This window comes from Pectinophora gossypiella, chromosome 23, assembly GCF_024362695.1.
Source record: "Pectinophora gossypiella chromosome 23, ilPecGoss1.1, whole genome shotgun sequence".
Lineage (NCBI taxonomy): Eukaryota > Metazoa > Arthropoda > Insecta > Lepidoptera > Gelechiidae > Pectinophora > Pectinophora gossypiella.
Window position 1 is genome coordinate 7,987,016 of NC_065426.1, and position 21,029 is coordinate 8,008,044.

General features: G+C 38.2%; 2 protein-coding genes across 5 annotated transcripts in view; one reads left to right on the forward strand and one right to left on the reverse strand.

Moving 5' to 3' along the window:
- Nucleotides 1-20,270, forward strand: part of LOC126377498 (ELKS/Rab6-interacting/CAST family member 1) — a 49,100-nt gene extending 28,830 nt beyond the window's left edge. The window contains exons 2-16 of one of the 3 annotated variants that reach the window (XM_050025232.1): nucleotides 812-847; nucleotides 955-1,700; nucleotides 2,239-2,449; nucleotides 3,135-3,287; nucleotides 4,831-5,019; nucleotides 5,407-5,546; nucleotides 5,652-7,821; nucleotides 8,638-8,904; nucleotides 9,126-9,331; nucleotides 10,262-10,325; nucleotides 13,186-13,863; nucleotides 14,034-14,194; nucleotides 15,132-15,279; nucleotides 15,684-15,806; nucleotides 17,048-20,270. In XM_050025232.1, the coding sequence (XP_049881189.1) occupies nucleotides 1,003-1,700; nucleotides 2,239-2,449; nucleotides 3,135-3,287; nucleotides 4,831-5,019; nucleotides 5,407-5,546; nucleotides 5,652-7,821; nucleotides 8,638-8,904; nucleotides 9,126-9,331; nucleotides 10,262-10,325; nucleotides 13,186-13,863; nucleotides 14,034-14,194; nucleotides 15,132-15,279; nucleotides 15,684-15,806; nucleotides 17,048-17,077 (5,238 nt within the window). In that variant the 5' untranslated portion in view covers nucleotides 812-847; nucleotides 955-1,002 and the 3' untranslated portion in view covers nucleotides 17,078-20,270. The other 2 variants (XM_050025231.1, XM_050025233.1) reach the window with 2 other exon arrangements.
- The window catches only part of LOC126377543 (uncharacterized), a 394,831-nt gene that overhangs the window by 231,970 nt on the left and 141,832 nt on the right, over nucleotides 1-21,029 (reverse strand). The gene's annotated exons all lie outside the window — the stretch shown is intronic.

A 21,029-nucleotide genomic window follows, 5' to 3' on the forward strand; every position in this document is an offset into this window, starting at 1 on the left:
GAACTCGTGACCGGGTCATGAAAAGGTCTATTGAAAATTGTATACAGACTAATCTGATCCGGAACGCTTTCTGTACCGCCAGTGTGTGACATGAACTTTAATTTGCGGTCACACAACTCCGACAACAAAACACATACAGAGCCATTGGGAATCCAATCTGTTAACTTTGGAATGCAAGTTAAATTGGAATTGAGAGAAAACAGAGGAGACGATTTACCCCAAACCACAGCACGGACACTACATACAAAAATGACAGTCTTACACAGACACTACACAGATGTAGTGTGTGCCTCCAGTTTTCAGTCCAGAATATGATCAATTGACAAGTAAAAAAATGTGGCGAAGGTTGTTCTATGTTGGGATATTAGACTAAGTGGAGAGCAAAGTTGAAGTATTGGCTATAAACAAGAGTAATTAAGAGTATACAAACAAACAAACTATTTGCTTAAAGTTATATGGCGTGCGTTTCGCGCTCAATTGGTCGTTCAAACCTCTTTCTTCTATCCCATGTACATAACATATTGAGGTACATACATAAACATACACCCATAATCCCTAAAATACAATGTCCAGACACGACTGACAGTCACTAGTTTTAGAATAAAAAAATATTGTGCCTACCTAGAAAATAATACAAATATAGCACACTGTGCAACGATCCTTAATTACCTATGTTAAGTTAAAAAGCTAATTCCTTCTGAAAAAACCTAATAAATTAAGTATTATGTTTTATTTTTGTGTATTATACATACTTTATTAAGCCCCTTGTGTTTGTGCTAGCTTGGTTTTTATTTATATTCATTTTGTTTAGTTCGTAGTGACGTCTTGTACGTGCTAGTTTTCCAAGGTATGTTTTATTTTATTTATTTACTTATTATTTATTTAATTTTTTGATTTTATTTTTTTAATTTAAAAATAGAATATTCCATTTTTAAGCCCTATACTTTCTTACAGATTGAAAATCTCGAAGACCTGCTGAAAGAGAAGGACAACCAAGTAGACATGGCTCGAGCGAGATTAAACGCGATGCAAGCCCACCATTGCTCCTCTGAAGGTGCTCTCTCCTCACTCGAAGAAGTTATAGGAGACAAGGAGAAACAAATACAACAACTGAGAGAGCAGAGAGACAGAGCTGAACACGAGAAAAATGAAGAGAGAGAACTTCACGAGAGAGAGATAGCCGACTATAAGATGAAGATCCATGCTCTTGAGAGCGAAGTTGAAAAATTGGGTGCCAGGCTTGAAAGGGCTCAAGCGGAAAAAGACAGACTTGAAGCCAAGCTTGAAAGCTCGCAATCTGAACTTGGAAAGTCGAAAGCTGAACTCGATAAAGCTGCTAGTGAAGTTGGGCGGTCTGGTGCCGACTGGGAAGCGGCGAAACAACGCTTAGCACGACTCGAGTTGGAGAATGAGAGGCTTAAACACGAGCTCGAGAGATCTCAAACAACATTTGGTAGGAGCACGTTGACAACGTCGCAAGAGCTAGACAGAGTCCAAGAAAAGGCGGATAAGTCTGCAGCAGAATTGAGAAGGACCCTCGCAGAACTGAGGGTGACACAAGCAGATGCGGAGAGAGCCAGGTCGGAAGCAAGTGGACTTCAGGATAAGCTGGAAAAGTCTCAGGGAGAGGTGTATCGTCTTAAAGCCAAGCTTGAAAATGCACAAACTGAACAGGATAGCCTGAAGGAAGAATACGACAGGTAAACACAGTTCGATTTTATAATACGTGGTCAGTTACAAACTCCTAATCGTCATCTCAATTAGATATTAAGCTAACAATAATTCATAAAAGTAAAGTTTATTTCACCCTTTCACGGTCAGAGACCATGGGTCATTGATGGTTCATAATAGGGTAGTATGACACCTTGGAATCGGAACGTTATTAGACGTTATGTCCTTGAAAGTGTTAAAAGATAAAATGAGTTGGAACACTTACTTACAATATCATTGTTTATAATAATCTTACTTCCGGATTATCAGGTGATTCAGCCTGCAATGTTCTAACCAAACAAAGTCACATTTTACTCTTCTGAATACTATTGCTGATACTTATTATATCGTCCCTTGATGAAGATACATTTTCAACATTATACTTTGTTCGTTAGGATGAATTTTCTTGACAATTTTTCTCCCTTTATTTGTTTTTTTTTTTTTTTTTTAACGGTGAGAAGATAAGGATAGGTGATACGGAGTCCACCGGGTCATCTAGTAAATAATAATCGTTATATGATTTTACAGAATGCAGTCATCGATCAGTCGTCTGCACTCCGAGCGCGATAAAGCAGTGGCCGAGTTAGACAAGGCTAGAGAGGAGCTGGAGAGGACTCAGGCAACTCTTGGGAAGGCGCAGTTGCAGCAAGACAAGTTGCAAGCGTCCCTGGACTCCGCCCACTCGGAGATCGACAAACTGCAGGAGAAATTGGACAAATCCAACGTCGAGCTCAGAAAGGTAAAGATTTTTTTATTAGATAAGTGGGTAGATTTGGGGAGGGGATTCGAAGGGGGATTGGATTCTAGGAATAAAAGGTAGATAAGAAATACCTACATAATCAACCAGTGGTGCTGACAGCTGACATCTCCTAATTTTATTTTAAGTTATATCTGTTTTCTTATCCGTTGAAAAGGAGAAGGATGAGACAATAATCTGGACGAATCAAATAAGCATTAGGTACGCCAACGTTACAATTTTAAAAGGGACTTTTTAAGACTTCTTCCTTAATGCCATGTGTTCCACAAATGTTTAAGCCTGTGTAGGGGTGCTTTTCTTTTCAGTAGAAAAGAAAATGACGGGTTATAACTGAAAATAAAATTAAGGTGGAATTAGCCCCAGTGACTTCAGAAAGTCAACCAGTCCTGTACATAAAAAAGTATATTGAGTATTCGTACCGATATTAGGCAGTCAAATTACTGAATTCTATAACCTAATATATTTTTTTAAGACCGTCTAGGGCCTTGTTCCGAGATTTTTCTTGCAGCTTCTTTGTGAAGCTGCAGTAGTTTTAGTCGGATGAAACGTTCGTTATGTAAAAAAATACTTTTTAAAGTAAGTATAACATGTCGCCTACTGAGTAAAGATATTTTTGAATTGGAATTTTGTCCCAGCGACTTGGTATAGTGATTTCTGTTTGTTACAGTTGCAAGTGGATCGCGAGAAGCAAGCATATGACTTCGAGTCCTTACAGTCACAATTGGACAAGGCCTTAGGTCAGGCTGCGAGGCTGCAGAAGGAACGCGATACCGCTCAGTTAGACGCTGAGCGCTTCCGTGACAAGCACGACAAGGCACAGGTGAGCTTAATATTAAAAAAAAAAACACTTAATAGGGTGGACAGAGCTCCAAGTAATCAGAAGATTGCAGCGACTTTTGGTACAAGTCTTACTTCGAAGTATGCTGAATTGTACTTTTGATGCGATGGGAGTCTTCAAGGCTAGAGTGGATAGGCATTTGCTAGGTAAGAGTGATCCATCCTAGACCACATCGCATCGTCACTTACCGTCAGGTGACGTTGTGGTCAAACGTGAGCCTATATTATAAAAAAAAACATAACAGAATGTCATTTTTCATCATTATCATGGAATTATGAATAATTATTAGTTTGATTACATCGATTTCCAGTATCCTGGGTACCAATTTCATAAATTATCTTACTTATTAACTGGATAATTATATCATTATAAAGACCAAGTCAAGGAACTTTATTAGAAATGGTTAACAATCAGAAATTATAATGAAAGACCAATTAAGTATTTTTCTTTGCTGAGCCTTCAGTGTTCTCTGCCCATTTGGGATGGAAAGCACCACAATTAATCAGAAGGCAACTGCTATTTTAGAAATGATAGCCAAAGATGGACGATTTGTTGGTGTTTACTACAGTCCCGGGAAGCTAAAGCCGTCATCATCTCCATAGCGTTAACCCGTTTTTCACAAGGTCTGCTTACCTAACCTGAAGATTTGATATTTTTTACAAAAGCGACCGCCTGTCTGACCTTCCAACCTGCGAAGGGAAAACCAGCCCATTACAGGTTAGGTCACATACCTCCGAAAATGCATTTCTCAGGAATGTGGGTTTCCTCACGATGACGACAACCTGGCAGCACTTAATAATTTAATATTATATAGACAAATAACATAGTCACTACTGCCTACCCCGCTAGATAAAGTGGGCGTGATGCGACGTTACAATAGGCAATCAATTAATAGAACATGATGTATATGAAGCATCGAGTAAGCGACAAACTGGTTTTAGAGGGAATCTCGCATACGAGGTACGCCGCATTGATTGGCATTTATGCCTACTCGGTACGACAGTGCACTGTGTGTGTTTTTGAGTTCATTTCTTTGAATGTTTTCTGTATTTTTATATTATTATTTTTATTTTATTTTTTATTTTTCTGTTTTAATGCGACGAATAGGTGCCGAGACAAGCCTCTGTGGTTTAACGGCATCATTCAAACCATGTATTTAGATTAAGGATATAAAGAAAAAAATCAACATAATAATAATATTATTAATGGCGGTGATGGTGGTGACTGTGGTTCTGTGTTTCCGCTAGTTTGCAAATGGGGAAGCGCCGGTTCGAACTTCGGTATGGAACTTGCACAAATGAGTTATTATTTAAAGTGCAGTTTTCACTAACGCAGTTGGCTTGACCATTATAAACGGCGTTACGGCTCACCGCCTATCACGTTGATATAACAGAAAGTCGGTGAGGCGTGGGTACTTAGTTTATCTTGTGTTGGATGTATCTCTGACTACTCTAATTGAGATAATATTCGTGAGTTTATGTAATGTACTTACTTATTATTAATGAAGACGTATTTCCTCATGTAGGCTCAAGTGACTCGTATCCAGAAAGAGCGTGATACAGCCTTGGCCGAGGCTGCGAGTTGCCGTGAAAGGGCGGAGGCTGCTGCTGCTGCTGCCAACCGCGCCGCCAGAGACCGGGATAGCGCTGCCACAGAATTGGACGTCCTCAGAGAACGATGGGAGAAAGCACACCAACAACACCAGAAACTCACGGTAGGTAACGATAACATTAAAATAAGGTAACACAATAGGCTAATTTCCAACTAGTCAAATCACTTACTTTTAACTAAACGTCAAAACAGGAAATTACTATGGACTTTGTTTGAAAAAGCTCACTGTGACGTCATAGAAAGACGTGATACAATGTCCGACTTATTATTACGTTTTTAGTAACAGAAGTACAAATAGGACACAGTTAATACTACTTACTAACACAAATACAATAGTGAAAGAGCAATAAAATAAACAAAAGGCTAAACATTAAACGAATAGGTTTCTAGCGCAAGAGTGATTATAATCTAATCGATCCAAAGATGCATACATGTCCATGTAAGTATGAAGTGAAGCATGATCTCAGTAAGAATAATCCTATTTTCTCAGATGGAGCGTGACGATGCCCTGACAGAGCTTGAAATCCTGAAAGAGAAACTCGACAAAGCCCTTTACTCCACGCAGAAAACAATAGAAGAGAAGGAGTCAGCGCACAAAGAATACGAGAAAATGCTTGAAAAGTATGATAGGTACATTATGTTCATGTCGTCTTGTGTTGGTGGCGATGTTGTGCTTGTGGTAGTTGACAGATAGACGTGACAATACACGAAACTAATTCTGCCCATCTATTACAGGTCCCAAAACGAAATCTACCGTCTGCAAAACAAGATAGAAATATTAGAAGCGGATAAAGACCGTCTCGAGCTTGAACTAGAGAAGCACGTACATATGTCAACTAAGACTAGGGAAGACCAGAGGAAGTTGCAAGATGAACTAGCAAGATTACAAGAGATGTACGACCGCGCATCTCTGCAGGTGGCCAGAACGAAAGAACAAGAAGAGAAAGCCAAAGAAGACATGGATAGACTCTGTGTTGACATTGAAATGGTACGAGAGAGATATGAAAAGAGCCAAATCGAGTTAAGGAGGTTGCAAGCTGAAAAAGAGAAACTTGTTGCCGATAATGAGCGCTTGCAGTTCGAATACGATCGTGCGATGACACAATGTGGCAAAGCACAAGCTACTAACGAAAAAACTCAAGAAGAAATGGCTCGAGTGCAAATCGAACTCGAAAAAATGTACGACAAACACGATAAGGTATCTGCAGAGTTAAGAAGAGTTCAGGCAGAACTGGATAAAGTCAAACAAGATGCTAGCGGAGCCAGAGAAGAAGCGGAACGATATGCAGCCCGATATGGAAAGTACCATGACACAAAAGAAGAACATGAAAGAACTAAGATGGAGGTGGAACGACTACGTACACGGCTCGAGAAGACGACGTTAGAATTGGAACGAGCACGCAAGTTTGAAGAAGAAACGACTCGTCTACGTTCGGAGCTCGAACGCATCGAAGGCCTCCGAGGTAAATACCAATTCGAACAGGATAAATGGACTACAGAGCTTAACCGAATGCAGGCAGAAATTGACAAGCATCGCGAACGTTACGAAGCTGCGCAGGTTGAAATTCAACGTCTACAAGGGGAAAAGGATCAGGCGGAGACCAAGCTTCACGAATCCAATATTCAGTTAGAATTGTCTAGATCTGAAGTCACGAAGCTAAATGCGGCACTTGAAAAGCAACGAACAGATCTTGAACGCGCTCATATTGAGTGCGAGAAGTTTAGAGACCGATGTGAAAAACTTAAATTGCGTTCAGAACAGCTGGATAAAGATAACGAAAGGCTCAAAGGAGAGTTGCAACAGATTGAACGGATGAAATTGCAAGCGGTTGCAGGAGATAAAGCTAGGACTGAGGATCGACTTGAAATTGAACGGCTTCGTGACAAATTGGAGAAAGCAATACAAGCAAGGGACTCTACAGAAATGGAAGCAGGTCGCTTAGCGAAGGAACTTGAGAAATCTCAAATGCATCTTGCTAAGTACCAAGAAACTAACGAGACCACGCGTGTTGAATACGATAGGATGACGAATGAACTGGGCCGCATGCACGAGCGCCTTGAACGCACAATTCTAGAAATGAGACAGATCGAACAGGAGAGAGATGCTTTGCGAGCCGAAATACAGAACACTAGACGTAACATTGAACAACAACAGAGGACCCTTGATCATCGAACTCAGGAGACGTTAGTGAAATTGCAACAAGAACTTGCTCAGTCCGTAAGAGACAGAGAAAAGATGGCAGCTATTTTGGAACAGCGCGACAAGCAAGCTGACGCTATAGAGAAACAGATAGTCAAACTGGAAGCAGACACCAAACAGTTGACTATAGAACGTGATCAGCTGGTTGCTCAACTAGAAAAGTCACAAGACATGCTTGTTAACTTCCAGAGAGAATTGAACGCCTCGGAAGCTGAGCTGCAAAAGCAGCGCGAAGAAGTGCGCCGACTGAAAGAAGAACAGAGAAAGATGGCGCAAGATTCAGAACGTGGCACTAAAACCGTCCTCGAAAATCGTGATAGAGAAATCGTTAAGTTGCAACAACAAGTTCAGGGTCTTTCAAAAGAGAGAGATGCTATCAGACAGCGAGCTGAAAAGGCCGAGAAAGATGCTCAGAAAGCTGGCGAAATTGAAAAATGGAAGGTGGCTGTTGAAGCTGAGAAAACTAAAGCAATCGCAGCAGAAAAGGCCTTATCTGAATGCCAGCAACGTTTACAGTCTTTGGAGAAGCAATTCCAAATGCAACAGCAGCAACTGCAGCAACTCCAAGCCCGCGGACCTTCTGATGTGCGGGAAGTACAAAAGCAGCTTGAAGCGGCGCAAGCGGAGGCGCGGTCGGTCGCCGTGGAACGCGAGCGCTGCCAGGCACAGTTGGAGATGCTCGTTCAAGAGCTGGAGAAGAGCCAGGTCAGTTGGAGGATCGCCCCGCAACGCGCGGCTGTCGGGACCGCATCGCGTGGTTGAATCGAGTTCATGTTTCTGCTTGAGTTTGAGGTTACGTTTTGCACACATCGTTGTACCAGACAACGATGAGTTTGAACTCGATTGAATCGCAATCGCGTACGTCGTCTGCTTCAATCATTGCACCGGTGTCGAGTAGTCGTTTTATTTCGATGTTCATGTTTAGTTTTTCTTTGACATCATGATAGCCGGTTACCATCATTGTTGTTCAGTAGCATGCACCCACAGCCCGCAGGGCGTCCTCCAACCCCTCATATTAAATTGTATTTATTTTATTAGTTTCATTAAAAATGTCAAACATCATGGGAATGTCTGTTGTGTTTAAAGAGCAAATTGTTGCACCTGACATTTTACTTGCACAGAATGTAAATGTAAGACTTTGTGGTTGGTGTTTGGTGCAAGGAAATTGCAACAGCTTAGTGTATTTGAAATCGATTGTTAATTTTCTCTTTCAGCGTTTGCTAATGTGTTGTGTATCTTTGCGAATCATTGTTCATCGTCTGCCATTAAAGATGATTTTGGAGACTCATTTCTTATTATTGAATTATTTATTTGCTGCAAGAAAAACAATATATTTTGCCAACTATTTGTAAAAAGTTACGCTTTTGTAATGTACTTAAAGCTTTGGATTTCGATCAAGTACACTTTATAGACTTGGAAAGTAATCAGTATTCAGTATACGTCCAATGCATTAAATCGTTTTTGTGATTGTGACTGCGTTTTTGTTAAAGATATGCTCCTAATCGGATTTTTTTGTAACAGCTGGATCTCCACGAAGCAAACAAGAAGCTTCAAGCAGCTGGCAATCAGAACGCCAAAGCTGGCGAAGATACAGCCCAAGCTAGGCGACAGCTTCAAGAAGAATTCAAGAAGCTAGAAGACGCGAGAAGACAATTTGAGGAGCAAAGGAGAGCGTGGGACAACAAAAGAAAAGAAGTGGAGGAAAAAGAGAAAGCGCTTACAGAAGTAGACCGGCAGTTAAAGAAGAGGAAAGAGCAAATTGACCAAATGGAAGCATCTTTGAGGAAGGTAAATACACATTTTTAAGCAATCGAAAATATTAAAATACTATACTTAAGTATAATTTTAATTCTAAGTAAATACGCACGAATTTGTTTCTTCCTATTTCTATTATTTTCATGGATGAGACTTACACAGAAACGAAAAGAATGGCGTGGAAGAGAGGCTACAGCTTGAGTACGTAGATTTATATATAAGACCAAGAAGGCTCACTTTCTGTTTAATTTCAGACGGGTGGCACAGCCGCAGCGGTGACAGATTTGAACAAGAAGCTAACAGAGACGCAGAGGGAAGCAGAACAAGCGAAACAGCAGCTAGAACAGAGCAAGGAAGAAGCTAAACGACTGACGGCCGAGACAGAGCGACTGTTGCAACTGGTACAGATGTCGCAAGAAGAACAGGCGCAGAAGGAGAAACAAATGATGGACATGCAGCAGTAAGCAATCTTCTATTATACATACTTAACCTTATGACCGTGATCCGTAATGGAGTGGCCCACAAGTAATCCAAAAATAATGTATGACAGACAGCGCCATCCAGCGCGCATTGTTTGAACCTTCAGTTCATTCTTCTTCTTCTATCGTGTGGGTTTTGAGGTGGATGACCAACCTCATCAACCCTGGTGTCCGGGTCATTATTGCGCCGCCAAAGGCGCCTGACATGGTTCATGTAACGACTACGTACTTACATGAGTAAGTAGTAACCGGGACCAACGGCTTAACGTGCCGAAGCACAGATCATCTTACTTTCGGACATTCGGGTGATCAGCCTGTATTGTACTAACTAAACTAGGGATCACAAAGAGATTTTTGTAATACGGATTCGAACCCAGGACCTCCAAAACGGGCGCCCAACGCTTAACCACTGGACCATCGAGGCCGTTTGTTCAGTTCACTTAAATCGTCATACATATATATCAATGTCAAAGATTTTTAAAATGCAACGAAGTAGTCAGGGAAATCGATGTCGCTAAAAACTGACGCCGAAATACTAAGATAGAGCGACACGACCAAGCGATTTATTCTTTTTCCGCTCCCGGTTGAACATCATAATCAATATGCATCGTACTTCTTCATAGCAAGCTTTTAATACTTAGTCCTTAGATGGTTATAATTTAGCGTAGGGCGGGATGTAATCAGTCCATTCAGAGTGTTTAAACATACGCACGAATCGATCTAACTCGTTCAAATGATGTATCCGAAGTGGCATTAGATCTGATATCCGTCATTCGAAATCTCTAAGAAATTTTCTACAATTCATCATTCACGGACTGGGATCAAATGTATTTCACCATCAATAAACCTTCAAAAATATAAGTTCTTCAATAAAATAATATTCAAATTCTATAATAAAATTCGCTTTACAGGTCTATCAGAAACCTTCAGGCCAAGCTGAAAAGTCAACAGCAAGCACAAGCACAAAGAGAAGAGGTATATTTTTATATATTTATTAAGCTTTTATACAAATTAATACACATAAAGGTGGTACCGGGAGCTTTCTGGGGGTGGAATTGATGCCACGGACACTAGAACTGTTTTGTTCGGGCAAACGATGGCTCACCCTTTTTTTGACGTGGCTTATTGTAGATTTGCCGTAGATGGCATTAATTACTTGGCCGGATAAATGGGGAGCGTTGAAGGCTCTCACCCGGTACAACGTTTAAGACAACAGGCCTAAGGGTGCCCAGTTGGGCGCGAACCTCGTCTCAGGGCGTCGTCTGAGAGGAAAAATATTTGAAAGAATTAATCGAACCTAGTGGGTCGATAGCGATAAGCGCTGATTGAGGGACGAACGCGACAGTCAATGTAATTGACTCGAGGCAATTATCGTCAGCGCGCATTCCTTACGTCTAGTGACTCTCGCGGTAACAAATTTCGGGGGTGAGGTGAGGAAGCTCGGATTAGTGCGGGGCGGAAAGTGTGCATTCTATTGTACTTCTTATCGTGTGGGCTATGAGGTGTATTACCAACCTCATCAACTCTAAGGGTTATTATTGAGCCGCCAAAGGCCCTTGACATGGCTTATGTAACGATTACTCACTTACATCAGTAAGTAGTAACTGGGACCAACAGCTTAACGTGGCTTCTGAAGCACGGATCATTTTACTATCGGACAATCAGGTGACCAGCCTGTAATGTCCTAACGAAACTAGGGATCACAAAGTGATTTCTGTGATATGTCCCCACCGGGATTCGAACCCGGGGCCTCCAGATCGTGAGACCAACGCTCAACCACTGGACTACCGAGGCCGTCTATTGTACTTGTTATTGTTGTTTTTATAGTAAAAAATATATTAATATGCACAGGAATACCTGTACAATAGTTGTTTATACAAACTTTCGCTTTATGCCCCTGAATGCTCCCGGTATGGTTATCATCTATAATGCGTGCATTGAGCTTCAATAACCAAAAGGAGTTATTAATTTAATAATTAATAAAAAGGGAATTAATAATTTAATAATAATAATCATTATCATTGGAGTCCCGTGGGTCGTAGGCGTCGTAGCACCTGGCGTAACGGAGGCTACGAAATTCAAATTCAAATTCCTTTATTGCAAAAAAATGTGGTACATATATGGTAGTAAAAGTAATAAAAATTATAGTTTCACACATTTCGCTTAAAGTAGCATGCAAAAAAAAATGTTTACGTTATATGACTCCCCAATCCAATGTAAAAAGAACATTATAATTAAATTAAATGTCAGACGGTAAAATATAGTTTAATAACATTTTGAAATAAAATATTGAAAGATCTGATTTCCTGACTTTCTATAAGATAGGTCACTACCAATCAAACAAGAAACCACACCACTACTACCTATCTAGAAAGTCAGAATATTAAATCTGTATTCTTAAGTTTAGATACTGAACGGGCTGTGTTATCACATAGACATTAATATTATAATTAATTATCTACAACTCGAGCGAATTAACCTACTCGCAGGACATGCACGACACGACAAATAAGCCAATAAAATTACTTAATCCATCGCGTTGCTAATAGTTGTGTCATATATCGAGTAACGCACAAAAAATGCGATAAATGAACCAACGCTATTTTGGATGCGTAAGCTACGCGATAAAGGAGCCAATTGAATTGGTTTATTATTAGATCAATTCATTTATTACCAATTGATAAGCGTAATTTGGGTACTGGCTGAATATCAGTGTTGGTGAGAGTGGGTACTCGTACCATACTCTTAGCAACAATATTCTGAATCAGTCCCATTTCCCTGGGCAGTGTTGGCTACTAGTCACAAATTGTTAATTTTAATTTATGTAAATGCTTTTGTAACCTTCACTGTTTTGGGAATAATGTTATTCTATTATATTTTATTCTAGATTATTGTTTCGTGAGTTGATTCGCGCGGGTTGTACAGTCATGAGCAATATCATGTACCCACTTTAGAACTCTGTCGCACTATCATATTTGACATTTAATGAGACTTACAGTTTAATTTGTCAAAAAAGTTAATGTGACATGGTTTCAAAGTGTATAGATATTAGTACTCGTGACCAGGTAGTAGGTTATACAGGCTTACAATAATAATTAACACTACTAACTTTTCTGTTTCATGCTGCAGACAGGACCGGCTGGCTTCCTCAAAAGCTTTTTCTGAGTTAATCTTTCGCACCAAGACTGTCGTTCGTTTGTTTGCTCTATCCTTTACATTTATTTAACTGTCGACTTCTAAAGCGACGTCTCTTAACTCCACTAACACGTAAGCTATACAAAAAATACGTACAAGTAATCCAGAGATTTAGTCTTGAAGAATGTTATAAGGATTCGTTAAAGATATACGTATTTCATTTACTGCCATCACGCGATGAGTTACAGTAATTCTCTCACGCCGATTCATGTAAAATTTTTCAGGATTAAGTCCAAACCGCTCCTCAGTTTGATCATTGTAACCAGCACACGACTACTAGACTAGATAATTTGTAAGTGATGTTTAAAGAAAAAAAATAAAATTAAAAAATAATCGTGTTCAACGGGAATAATTTTTTAAGTATTGATAAAGACGTAATCAATATTGTAAAACTGTTAAGTAATCATGTATCTATGATAGATAGATTGAGTAAGGTGTCCACTAGTCGACGTTACCAGGCTTTCAATCTTGTTATGCGATATATCAATTATCTTATATAAAAAAATAAAAGAAAATCTATGTTGACTTTTCTCGAGTTATTTTTGACATTGTTAATTGTTTCGTTGTTGAAAGTAAAATGCTGTTTTATTATATTAATTTTTCCTTTTTCGTTACTTTTGTCTGTTTACCCTCGAACTAGGAACTATCGAGAGCGAGACAGAGTGAGATAGCAGCAATAGATGATTTGAATAACGTGCTTAAAGAAAGAGATGACTACAGAGATAGACTTGAGGAAAGCAAGATGAAACTAATTGACTTAGAGATAGAATTGAACGAGTCATCCCTTATACTGTCAGAGGTATTAAAAATATCGGACGGTCACGAATTGACTCAGATACAAAAGAGCAGGAGCTTTTTTGAGCTACAAAAAAGTGGCACGGTGGTAGATAGACTGGACAAGTTTAGCAGATTTAGTAGAAGTTTCAACGACATCAACGTACTTAAACAGAGAAACGGTAGAGACGACCAACCAATGAAAAGACTTACAAGTAAAATAAGTGACTTGTCCAAAGAGATCGGTATTAAGAACTCGAAAATAATTGAACAGCAACGATGTATATCTATTCTAGAAGAAGCTTTGAGGGAGAATAATAATATAGCGGAATTCGAACAACTACTGGCTGTTGTCAGAAGCAAAGATGAAAGAATCAATGAATTGGAGAGAATTGTGAACAAGAAAGGTGGGGTGTCGATCGATGAGAAAGACAAAAGGATAATGGAATTAGAGGAAGCTTTGAAAGAGTCGTTTATGATTGCTGCTGAAAGAGAAAAAGTTTTTTACGAAGAAGAACAGAGGAGAATCGCTACTTTGAATAAGGTAAGTTTTCAATTCAGTAAGTACTTAATAATTTTGTTGTCATTCCTAAATGCGCACAACCCTATAAGTATTTCCTTTAAAAAGTAGCATGGAGAATGCTACACCGACAAGAGCGTGGCTCTTAAGTTAGTGATGATGATGGTTGACTCACAAAGATTTCGTGATTTCAGATGAAGAAAATGGAACAGAGGATAAAATCGTTACAAAACGCTTCAGCGCTGAATTGTGAAACTTGTTCGAGTGTATTGAAGCGATACAAGCAGCTGGATCACGCCCTGCATGCTTGTAGGGAAGAAAAAGAAATGATACTGCGACAACTTTCGCATACAGTGTAAGTTTTTTTTTTAACTTGCTTAATTTTATTTTTTTGGCGTGACTTATCGTAGATTTGCCGCATTCACTAGTCGGCTGGACAAATGGGGAGCGCCGCGGGCTCTCACCCGGTACAAAATTTAAGACAACAGATTCAGATTTAATTATTTCATATTTAGTTGACACATTTTAAGTACAAAAATTCTACAAAAAGGTAACATAAATATGATTATTATTGTTGCGTATGGCAGACAAAAATAAAATATCCTGCGTGGATCAAATATCCAGCTTAAGCTCCCTTAACCAAGTCTCTGCTGCATCCGTCACACAATGCAGCTCGGCTATACCACCTGGGAACTGGTGCAGAAGGCACTCGTTCACTATGTGAGATATGGTTTGATCCGGGTGACCACATTCACAGTATGGCGACTCCTTTAAGCCCCCATTCATATAGGTAACAACATAAATATGATCGTCAGTTCTAAAACATTAAATGCAATTATTATTATAATAGAATGTCAACAATAGAACATAATGTCAACAAAAGAAATCCTATAAAAATAATAATATTATTATTAGATTCAATGTAAGATTCAAATTAATACACGTCATAATACTCATAATTGATAAAATAGTCTTAATTATTAAAATTTATAAAATTACAATAATGTAATTAATTACAATAGTTCAATATAAATATTTAATAAAATCGTCAACAGAATATAGCTCTATATGCAACATAAGGTTTTTTTGACGGTGACCGAATGAAACGTCACATTTCTCATTTTTAATACTAGTAACAGGCCTGAGGATGCCCAGTAGGGTGCGAACCTCGGCTCAGGGCGTCGTGTGAGAGGATTATAATTTGAAAGAATTAATCGACCCTAGTGGGCCGATTGCGACGAGGGCTTTAATTAAGAGATTAGCTTTTGATATAGACACCTATCAATTTGCAGACAAAACATCTTGGAAGCGGCGATTAGCGAAAAGGATGCACAGATAGCTGAACTTGAAGTAAAAGGGGTCCTGGATGAAAACGAGACGCAGCGATGCGACGCTCTGAAGTGCGAGCGAGACAAACTACTAGACAGACTGAAAACTGAGGTACTTACAGTAACGAGATTTTCGTTTAAGCCGCCAAAGGCCCCTGACATGACTCATGTAATCAGTACTCACTTACATCAGTAAGTAGTAACCGGGATCAACGTCTTAACGTCTTACTATCGGACAATCAGGTGATCAGCCTGTAATGTCCTAACCTAGTCCTAACAAAACTAGGGGATCACATGGTGATTTTTGTGATATGTCCCCACCGGGATTCGAACCCGGGACCTCCGGATTGTGAGCCCAACGCTCAACCATTGGACCACAGAGACCGTTAACTGTGTTAGTAAAAATTGCACTTAAGATAAATTAATAACTCATTGGTACTATTTCGGCGATTACCTCTAATATAATTTTAGCATCGAGATAAACTTTATCATGACTTTTGACCATTTCGTTCACAGAACGAGCGCCTAGTGGAGGTTCAGCGTTTGAAGTACCAGGGGCCAATACCTGAGCAGGAGGTTGTAGCCATTGCCCTGGCCGATGACGTCATTGCCGTCTGCGACGACAATGTAATTGTCTGGGTAACACACGTCTCCTGTCGAGAATGCGAGTGATCTGATTAGCTGTTGCACTAATGCCTATGAACCTGTGTGTGTGTGTGTGTGTGTGGGTGTGCTTGTGTGTGCGTGTGAACCTTTTAACGTATTTTAGGTTTTAACTGGTTTTAAATACTATACTATAAATGCGAAAGATCACTGACTGACTGACTCACTCACTCATCACGAAATATCAAAAATTACAAGTGTAAGGAGTCTCAATTTTTTTTCTTCAATTTTAAGCGCTAAAAAGGGGTTTCATACAGACTCGGTGAGACCTTAAAGCGTATTCTCTATTCCTTCACAAAAACCTTTCCTATCCATCGTCCATCGCACCCAAAATTGTAAAGGATATAATAAGAATTTTCTGTATGTGTGTGTGAGTATGCGCGCGCCTTTTAACGTACTCGTATACTTACGTGCGTGCGGGCCGGCGTGTGTGTGTGTGGGTGTGTGTTTGTTTTTTCTGTCAATAGTTAATCAATTAACTAATAGCAACTGATACAGTTTTGATACAGATTAGTAAGTTATGATTTAAAAATATTGAATTGCTTTAACTAATGAAATGAAAACTCTATTTGCGTTCCATGTGGTACGTACATAGAGATAAGGATAGTCTTCACTCATCATCATCAATTTAAGAGCCACGCTCTTGTGGGTGCCGCATTTTCCATGCTACTTTTTTAGGGAAAAATAGGGCAGTGGTTTCCCTCTTGCCTTCCGCCCAGCAGTACTCTGTCTGACGCGAGTGGGATGGCGCCCAGAGTAGTCTATTACAAAGCCATACTAGGACCCACTATTCACTATTTATTTTTGAGTCTTCACTATGTCATGTAAAGTCATGTTATAGTACAATTCCACATTATACTCGCCTGTAATCTGTGAGGTGAGTAGACCCATAAATACCTAATCTTAACCACCTCAAGATGATACTTCGGGTCTACCTAAAATAGCCTAAAACTCTCCATTTAGGCTATATTTACAATGAGTGTCATTATACGTATTGTCTTTAATGCAATGAAGTAATTGTATTGTACTTATTATATTGTACTAAACTGAACTTTATTGCTTTATTGTACTCTATCGTACGATATAATTTGCAATGAAGATAGCTGCCCTCGTGTTGTACTCATCTATTTAGATTTTATTTGTAATTTTGTATTTCCTGTGTGTGCAATAAAGTATTTTTTATGTTGTTGTATGGTATAGTGTGATCTGCTTCGCAGGAGGAGGACATCCCAGCCACGATGCTCTGACGAACGCAGCTAAGTCAAGTTGTTTCATCTGTTTGTGGCCTTAGCTCATCTCGCACTGTCATAGTCATTCGCTATCTAACAAATCATCGCTTTATCACTCCAGCATTATACAGCCAACAAAAAGCCCGCCTGCAATTTCTGAACGTGTCAAATTCAGAATGTTTTATAACCAAAGATAAAAGTCACTTTTTTAAAATTATATTTTTATTTATTTTGTAAACACAAATAAATTATTTTCCAAAGTTTTTCTTTTTCATTTAATTTCGTTCTTTATTTGAATTTAAACGTCTGTTGATATTTTGAAAGTGAATGATATTTTTCAACTGAACGGAACCAAATTTATTATAATTACTACCTATTAATATGTATTGAACAATTACTACACTTGTTAAAATGTATACCTGTTTAGAGCAATAATTTTATCTAAACAATGTTCTACATAGTTAAATCCACATGGGTGTCTATTTTTATCTTTAATACTAGTCAAATCTATAAATTTTTACTGCATCTGTGTTATTAATTACTATTATTTCGAATGTTGAAACATAGTTTAGGCGAATGAACCATTTAGTGGAAGTTGTTTTTAATGAAATCTTATTTTGTGTAGTCGTAAATGAATGAATTTCTGGACATGTGTAATCGTACTTACAAATACATAGACGTAAATCCATAACTATGAAGTTATATTTATACACCTGTTAGTTTACTTGGCAAAATTTACTTGTAGCAAATTGATATTGTGTTACAAATTCTACATATCATGCACAAAGTTATAAAAACACCATTTAAAAAAGCTTACAGACGGCATATCATAATTTATGTACCTACATAATAAAATTTAGCTTCTTATCTAAATCTCCTAGAAAACATGGGTGTTCTAAATATTTTTTTTAAGAAATGCTTGTACAATGTCAAATGAGCACTGCCTTACATACTAAGTAAATTAATGATATTTTTTGTTAAGCTAAAACATCCGTTTTGCTTGACGAAGGGCTTGCCTCGTAGATTGAGGAGTTTGAGTGGGCATTGTGTTTTACACGTATGGTCGTCGTGTTAACAGTTGAACGTACCGCGTCGTGGGTATAAGATGTGCGAGGGAGGGAAAAAAAGGCGAGTTCGAATAATGCTGTAGACAGACAGAGATAGACAGTGCAGGGGGTTACCGCGGAATATGGTAATGGTTCGATTTAGCCGTATAGGGGGGTTAAAAGTTTGACATTTGCGGATACAAAAGTAAGTGCGCAATGCACACAAATGTCAAATAGCAATATTGTTTTTTAGTTGATGAATTGCTTCTATGTGGCCTTTTAACCCACCTGTAATAGCGCTCCACTTTTGAATTCATGTAGTGTAACAGCGGAATTTTGACCGTTTCTTCATAAATAAGGCCATAATATATTGCACACACGGTGTCATAATATATTGCACTGTTACATAAAGCAGAATTGTGTTAGTCTCCATTATCATTTGCCAACAACTTTATTGTAAGTAGTTTACAGTTTAAATTAAACGCTATGACCCTGACTCTAGGGTTGTTGAGATCGGTTATCCACCTCACAATCCATAAGTACGAGAGAAGAACATTATGGAAAACTTATTACTATGCTGCAACAATAAGGTCAGGACATAGCGCCTAGATAAGTCATGGATACCCTAATCAGATAGATTATCAGAAAGTGTTGGAAGAGTCCTTATTTATAGTATTCGTGTCCAGTTGTAAACTTTGACATAGATTGACAGCAGTACCTATGTGAAGAAACAGTTTTATACGTTACCGGTTTACACGGAAGATGTCTATACGGTATAATGTTTACACGGTAGATATCTACACGGTAAAATGTGTACACGGTAGATATCTACACGGTAAAATGTGTACACGGTAGATGTCTGCTCGGTAAAATGTTTACACGGTAGATATCTACACGGTATAATATAATATTGCACGGTAGATATCTACACGGTATAACGTTTGCACGGTAGATATCTACACGGTATAATGTTTACACGGTAGATGTCTACACGGTTAAACGTTTGCACGGTAGATGTCTACACGGTATAATCTTTACATGGTAGGATGTCTACACGAGACACGTTCACACGGCGGCCGTACGGTAAAACACTGGTGACTTTGACAGGATATTAGGAAGTTCATAGGACTTACTCCGTCACTTTACGGCAGCTAAAATAAAAGCCACATCAACTTTTCTAATTATATATTACGAGCTTTATATAATATCTATACAGTATTGCATTTGTGATAAAAATAGATGTGGAAAAAAAATATGAAATAATCCAATTTATGAAAATCATTCCTCAGGTTTCTAAATAATTCAATAAAATAATTTATATCTAGTATAGTTAAGGAATCCTTAATCCTTAAGCCGCGATTTGTATGACCATGTAAAAGCTTATTGCTGTTTTAAGCAATTGTTTTTAATATAATATTTAAAATACCAATTTCATGAATTGGATTATGACCCAAGGAAAAACATCGAAAATACTCGTATTTTCTGTAAAACTCGCTACTCCCTTATATTTTAAGGACAATGGTCAATTTGATAGTGATATTTATAGGTAACGTAAATTCTATGTTTGAATCAGAATGAAAAAAATGAGTTTTTTTTTTTTATTCGAATGACCAATGTCCTTATAAGTTTCCAATAAACATGTTAAACATCCCTTCTTTATTCTAACTTGTCTATTAAAAAACCTTGTTGTATTTTTTAAACTCACAGATAATAAAATATTATATAGTGTTGGCAAATTATGGCTTTTTATACACAGTCGCTGTATGTAGTATGTATTCGTATGGTAGGTGGAATTATAGCTATCGCCGCGATGTTACGACGAAAGAAAAAGAAAAAAATGTGGAAACGTCAAACTTTTCAACTTTTACTTTTTAAACTAATGATTTTTATTTTTTAATTTAGTGTTGCAAGTGTTCTTACTTCATCGGAACGCCGCGGCCTGAGCGACAAACATTTTGTATTGACTCAAAAGTGTGTAGTTGAACTGTATGATCAAGTCACAATAATTAAAGTAAATTATATTAGTTACTTGTTACATTATATTATGGTATAAATTAAAGTGAGTGACATTGTTTCACACGTTGTATTGACCGAAATTATGCTGAGATATATAAAAATACAGTCATGTTCTTTGAAAATATAATATCTTCATATACGGAACTGTATTGTTTGTTTTCTTTAAATCTATACTAATAATAAATGTGAGAGTGTGTGTGTATGTTTGTTTGTTCGTCTGTCACGGAAAAACGGAGCGACGAATAGACGTGATTTGGAGAGTGGCATAGGCTATATTTTGTCTCTTTCTAACCAGTCACTTCCTTATAATAGGTGGTGGAAGTTTGTATAGAGCATTCCGCAAATTTCAAGGTAGAAAGCTAAACATTGGTAAGCGGACTATTCGTAAGTAACAAACAAAATCGTGCACTTCTTTTTTGGAAATCTGCCCCCAACCCTTTCATAGAGGGGATGACATTTTCAAGGTAGGAAGCTAACAATTGGTACACTAGGAAAGGAGAGTCGTGTTACCAATTTTTTTTTGTCGCGGGCAAACGCTAGTTAAGTATAAAATAAACCTAACGTCTGCTTTCATTTAAAAAATACAATACTTGATATGCCTTATTGGATAGTTTCCTAGGTCAAAGATAAATTATGAAATTCTGATTATTAAATACAGACAGGATATGGATGGTGCTTTGGCGGATGGAAGGCTTAAAATAATAAAAACCCTTATAACAGGTAAATAATATATATAATTTGATTTAATTTTATATGAATATAACAAAACATCACGCCTGTATCCCCAAAGAGATAGGCAGACGTGTACAATTCAGGTGTACGGTCACGAGCATTAATATGTATACACATTGCATATCTCTGTTATCGATGAAATTACAAAGTTATTCGAAGGTAAATCTGTACAGCGT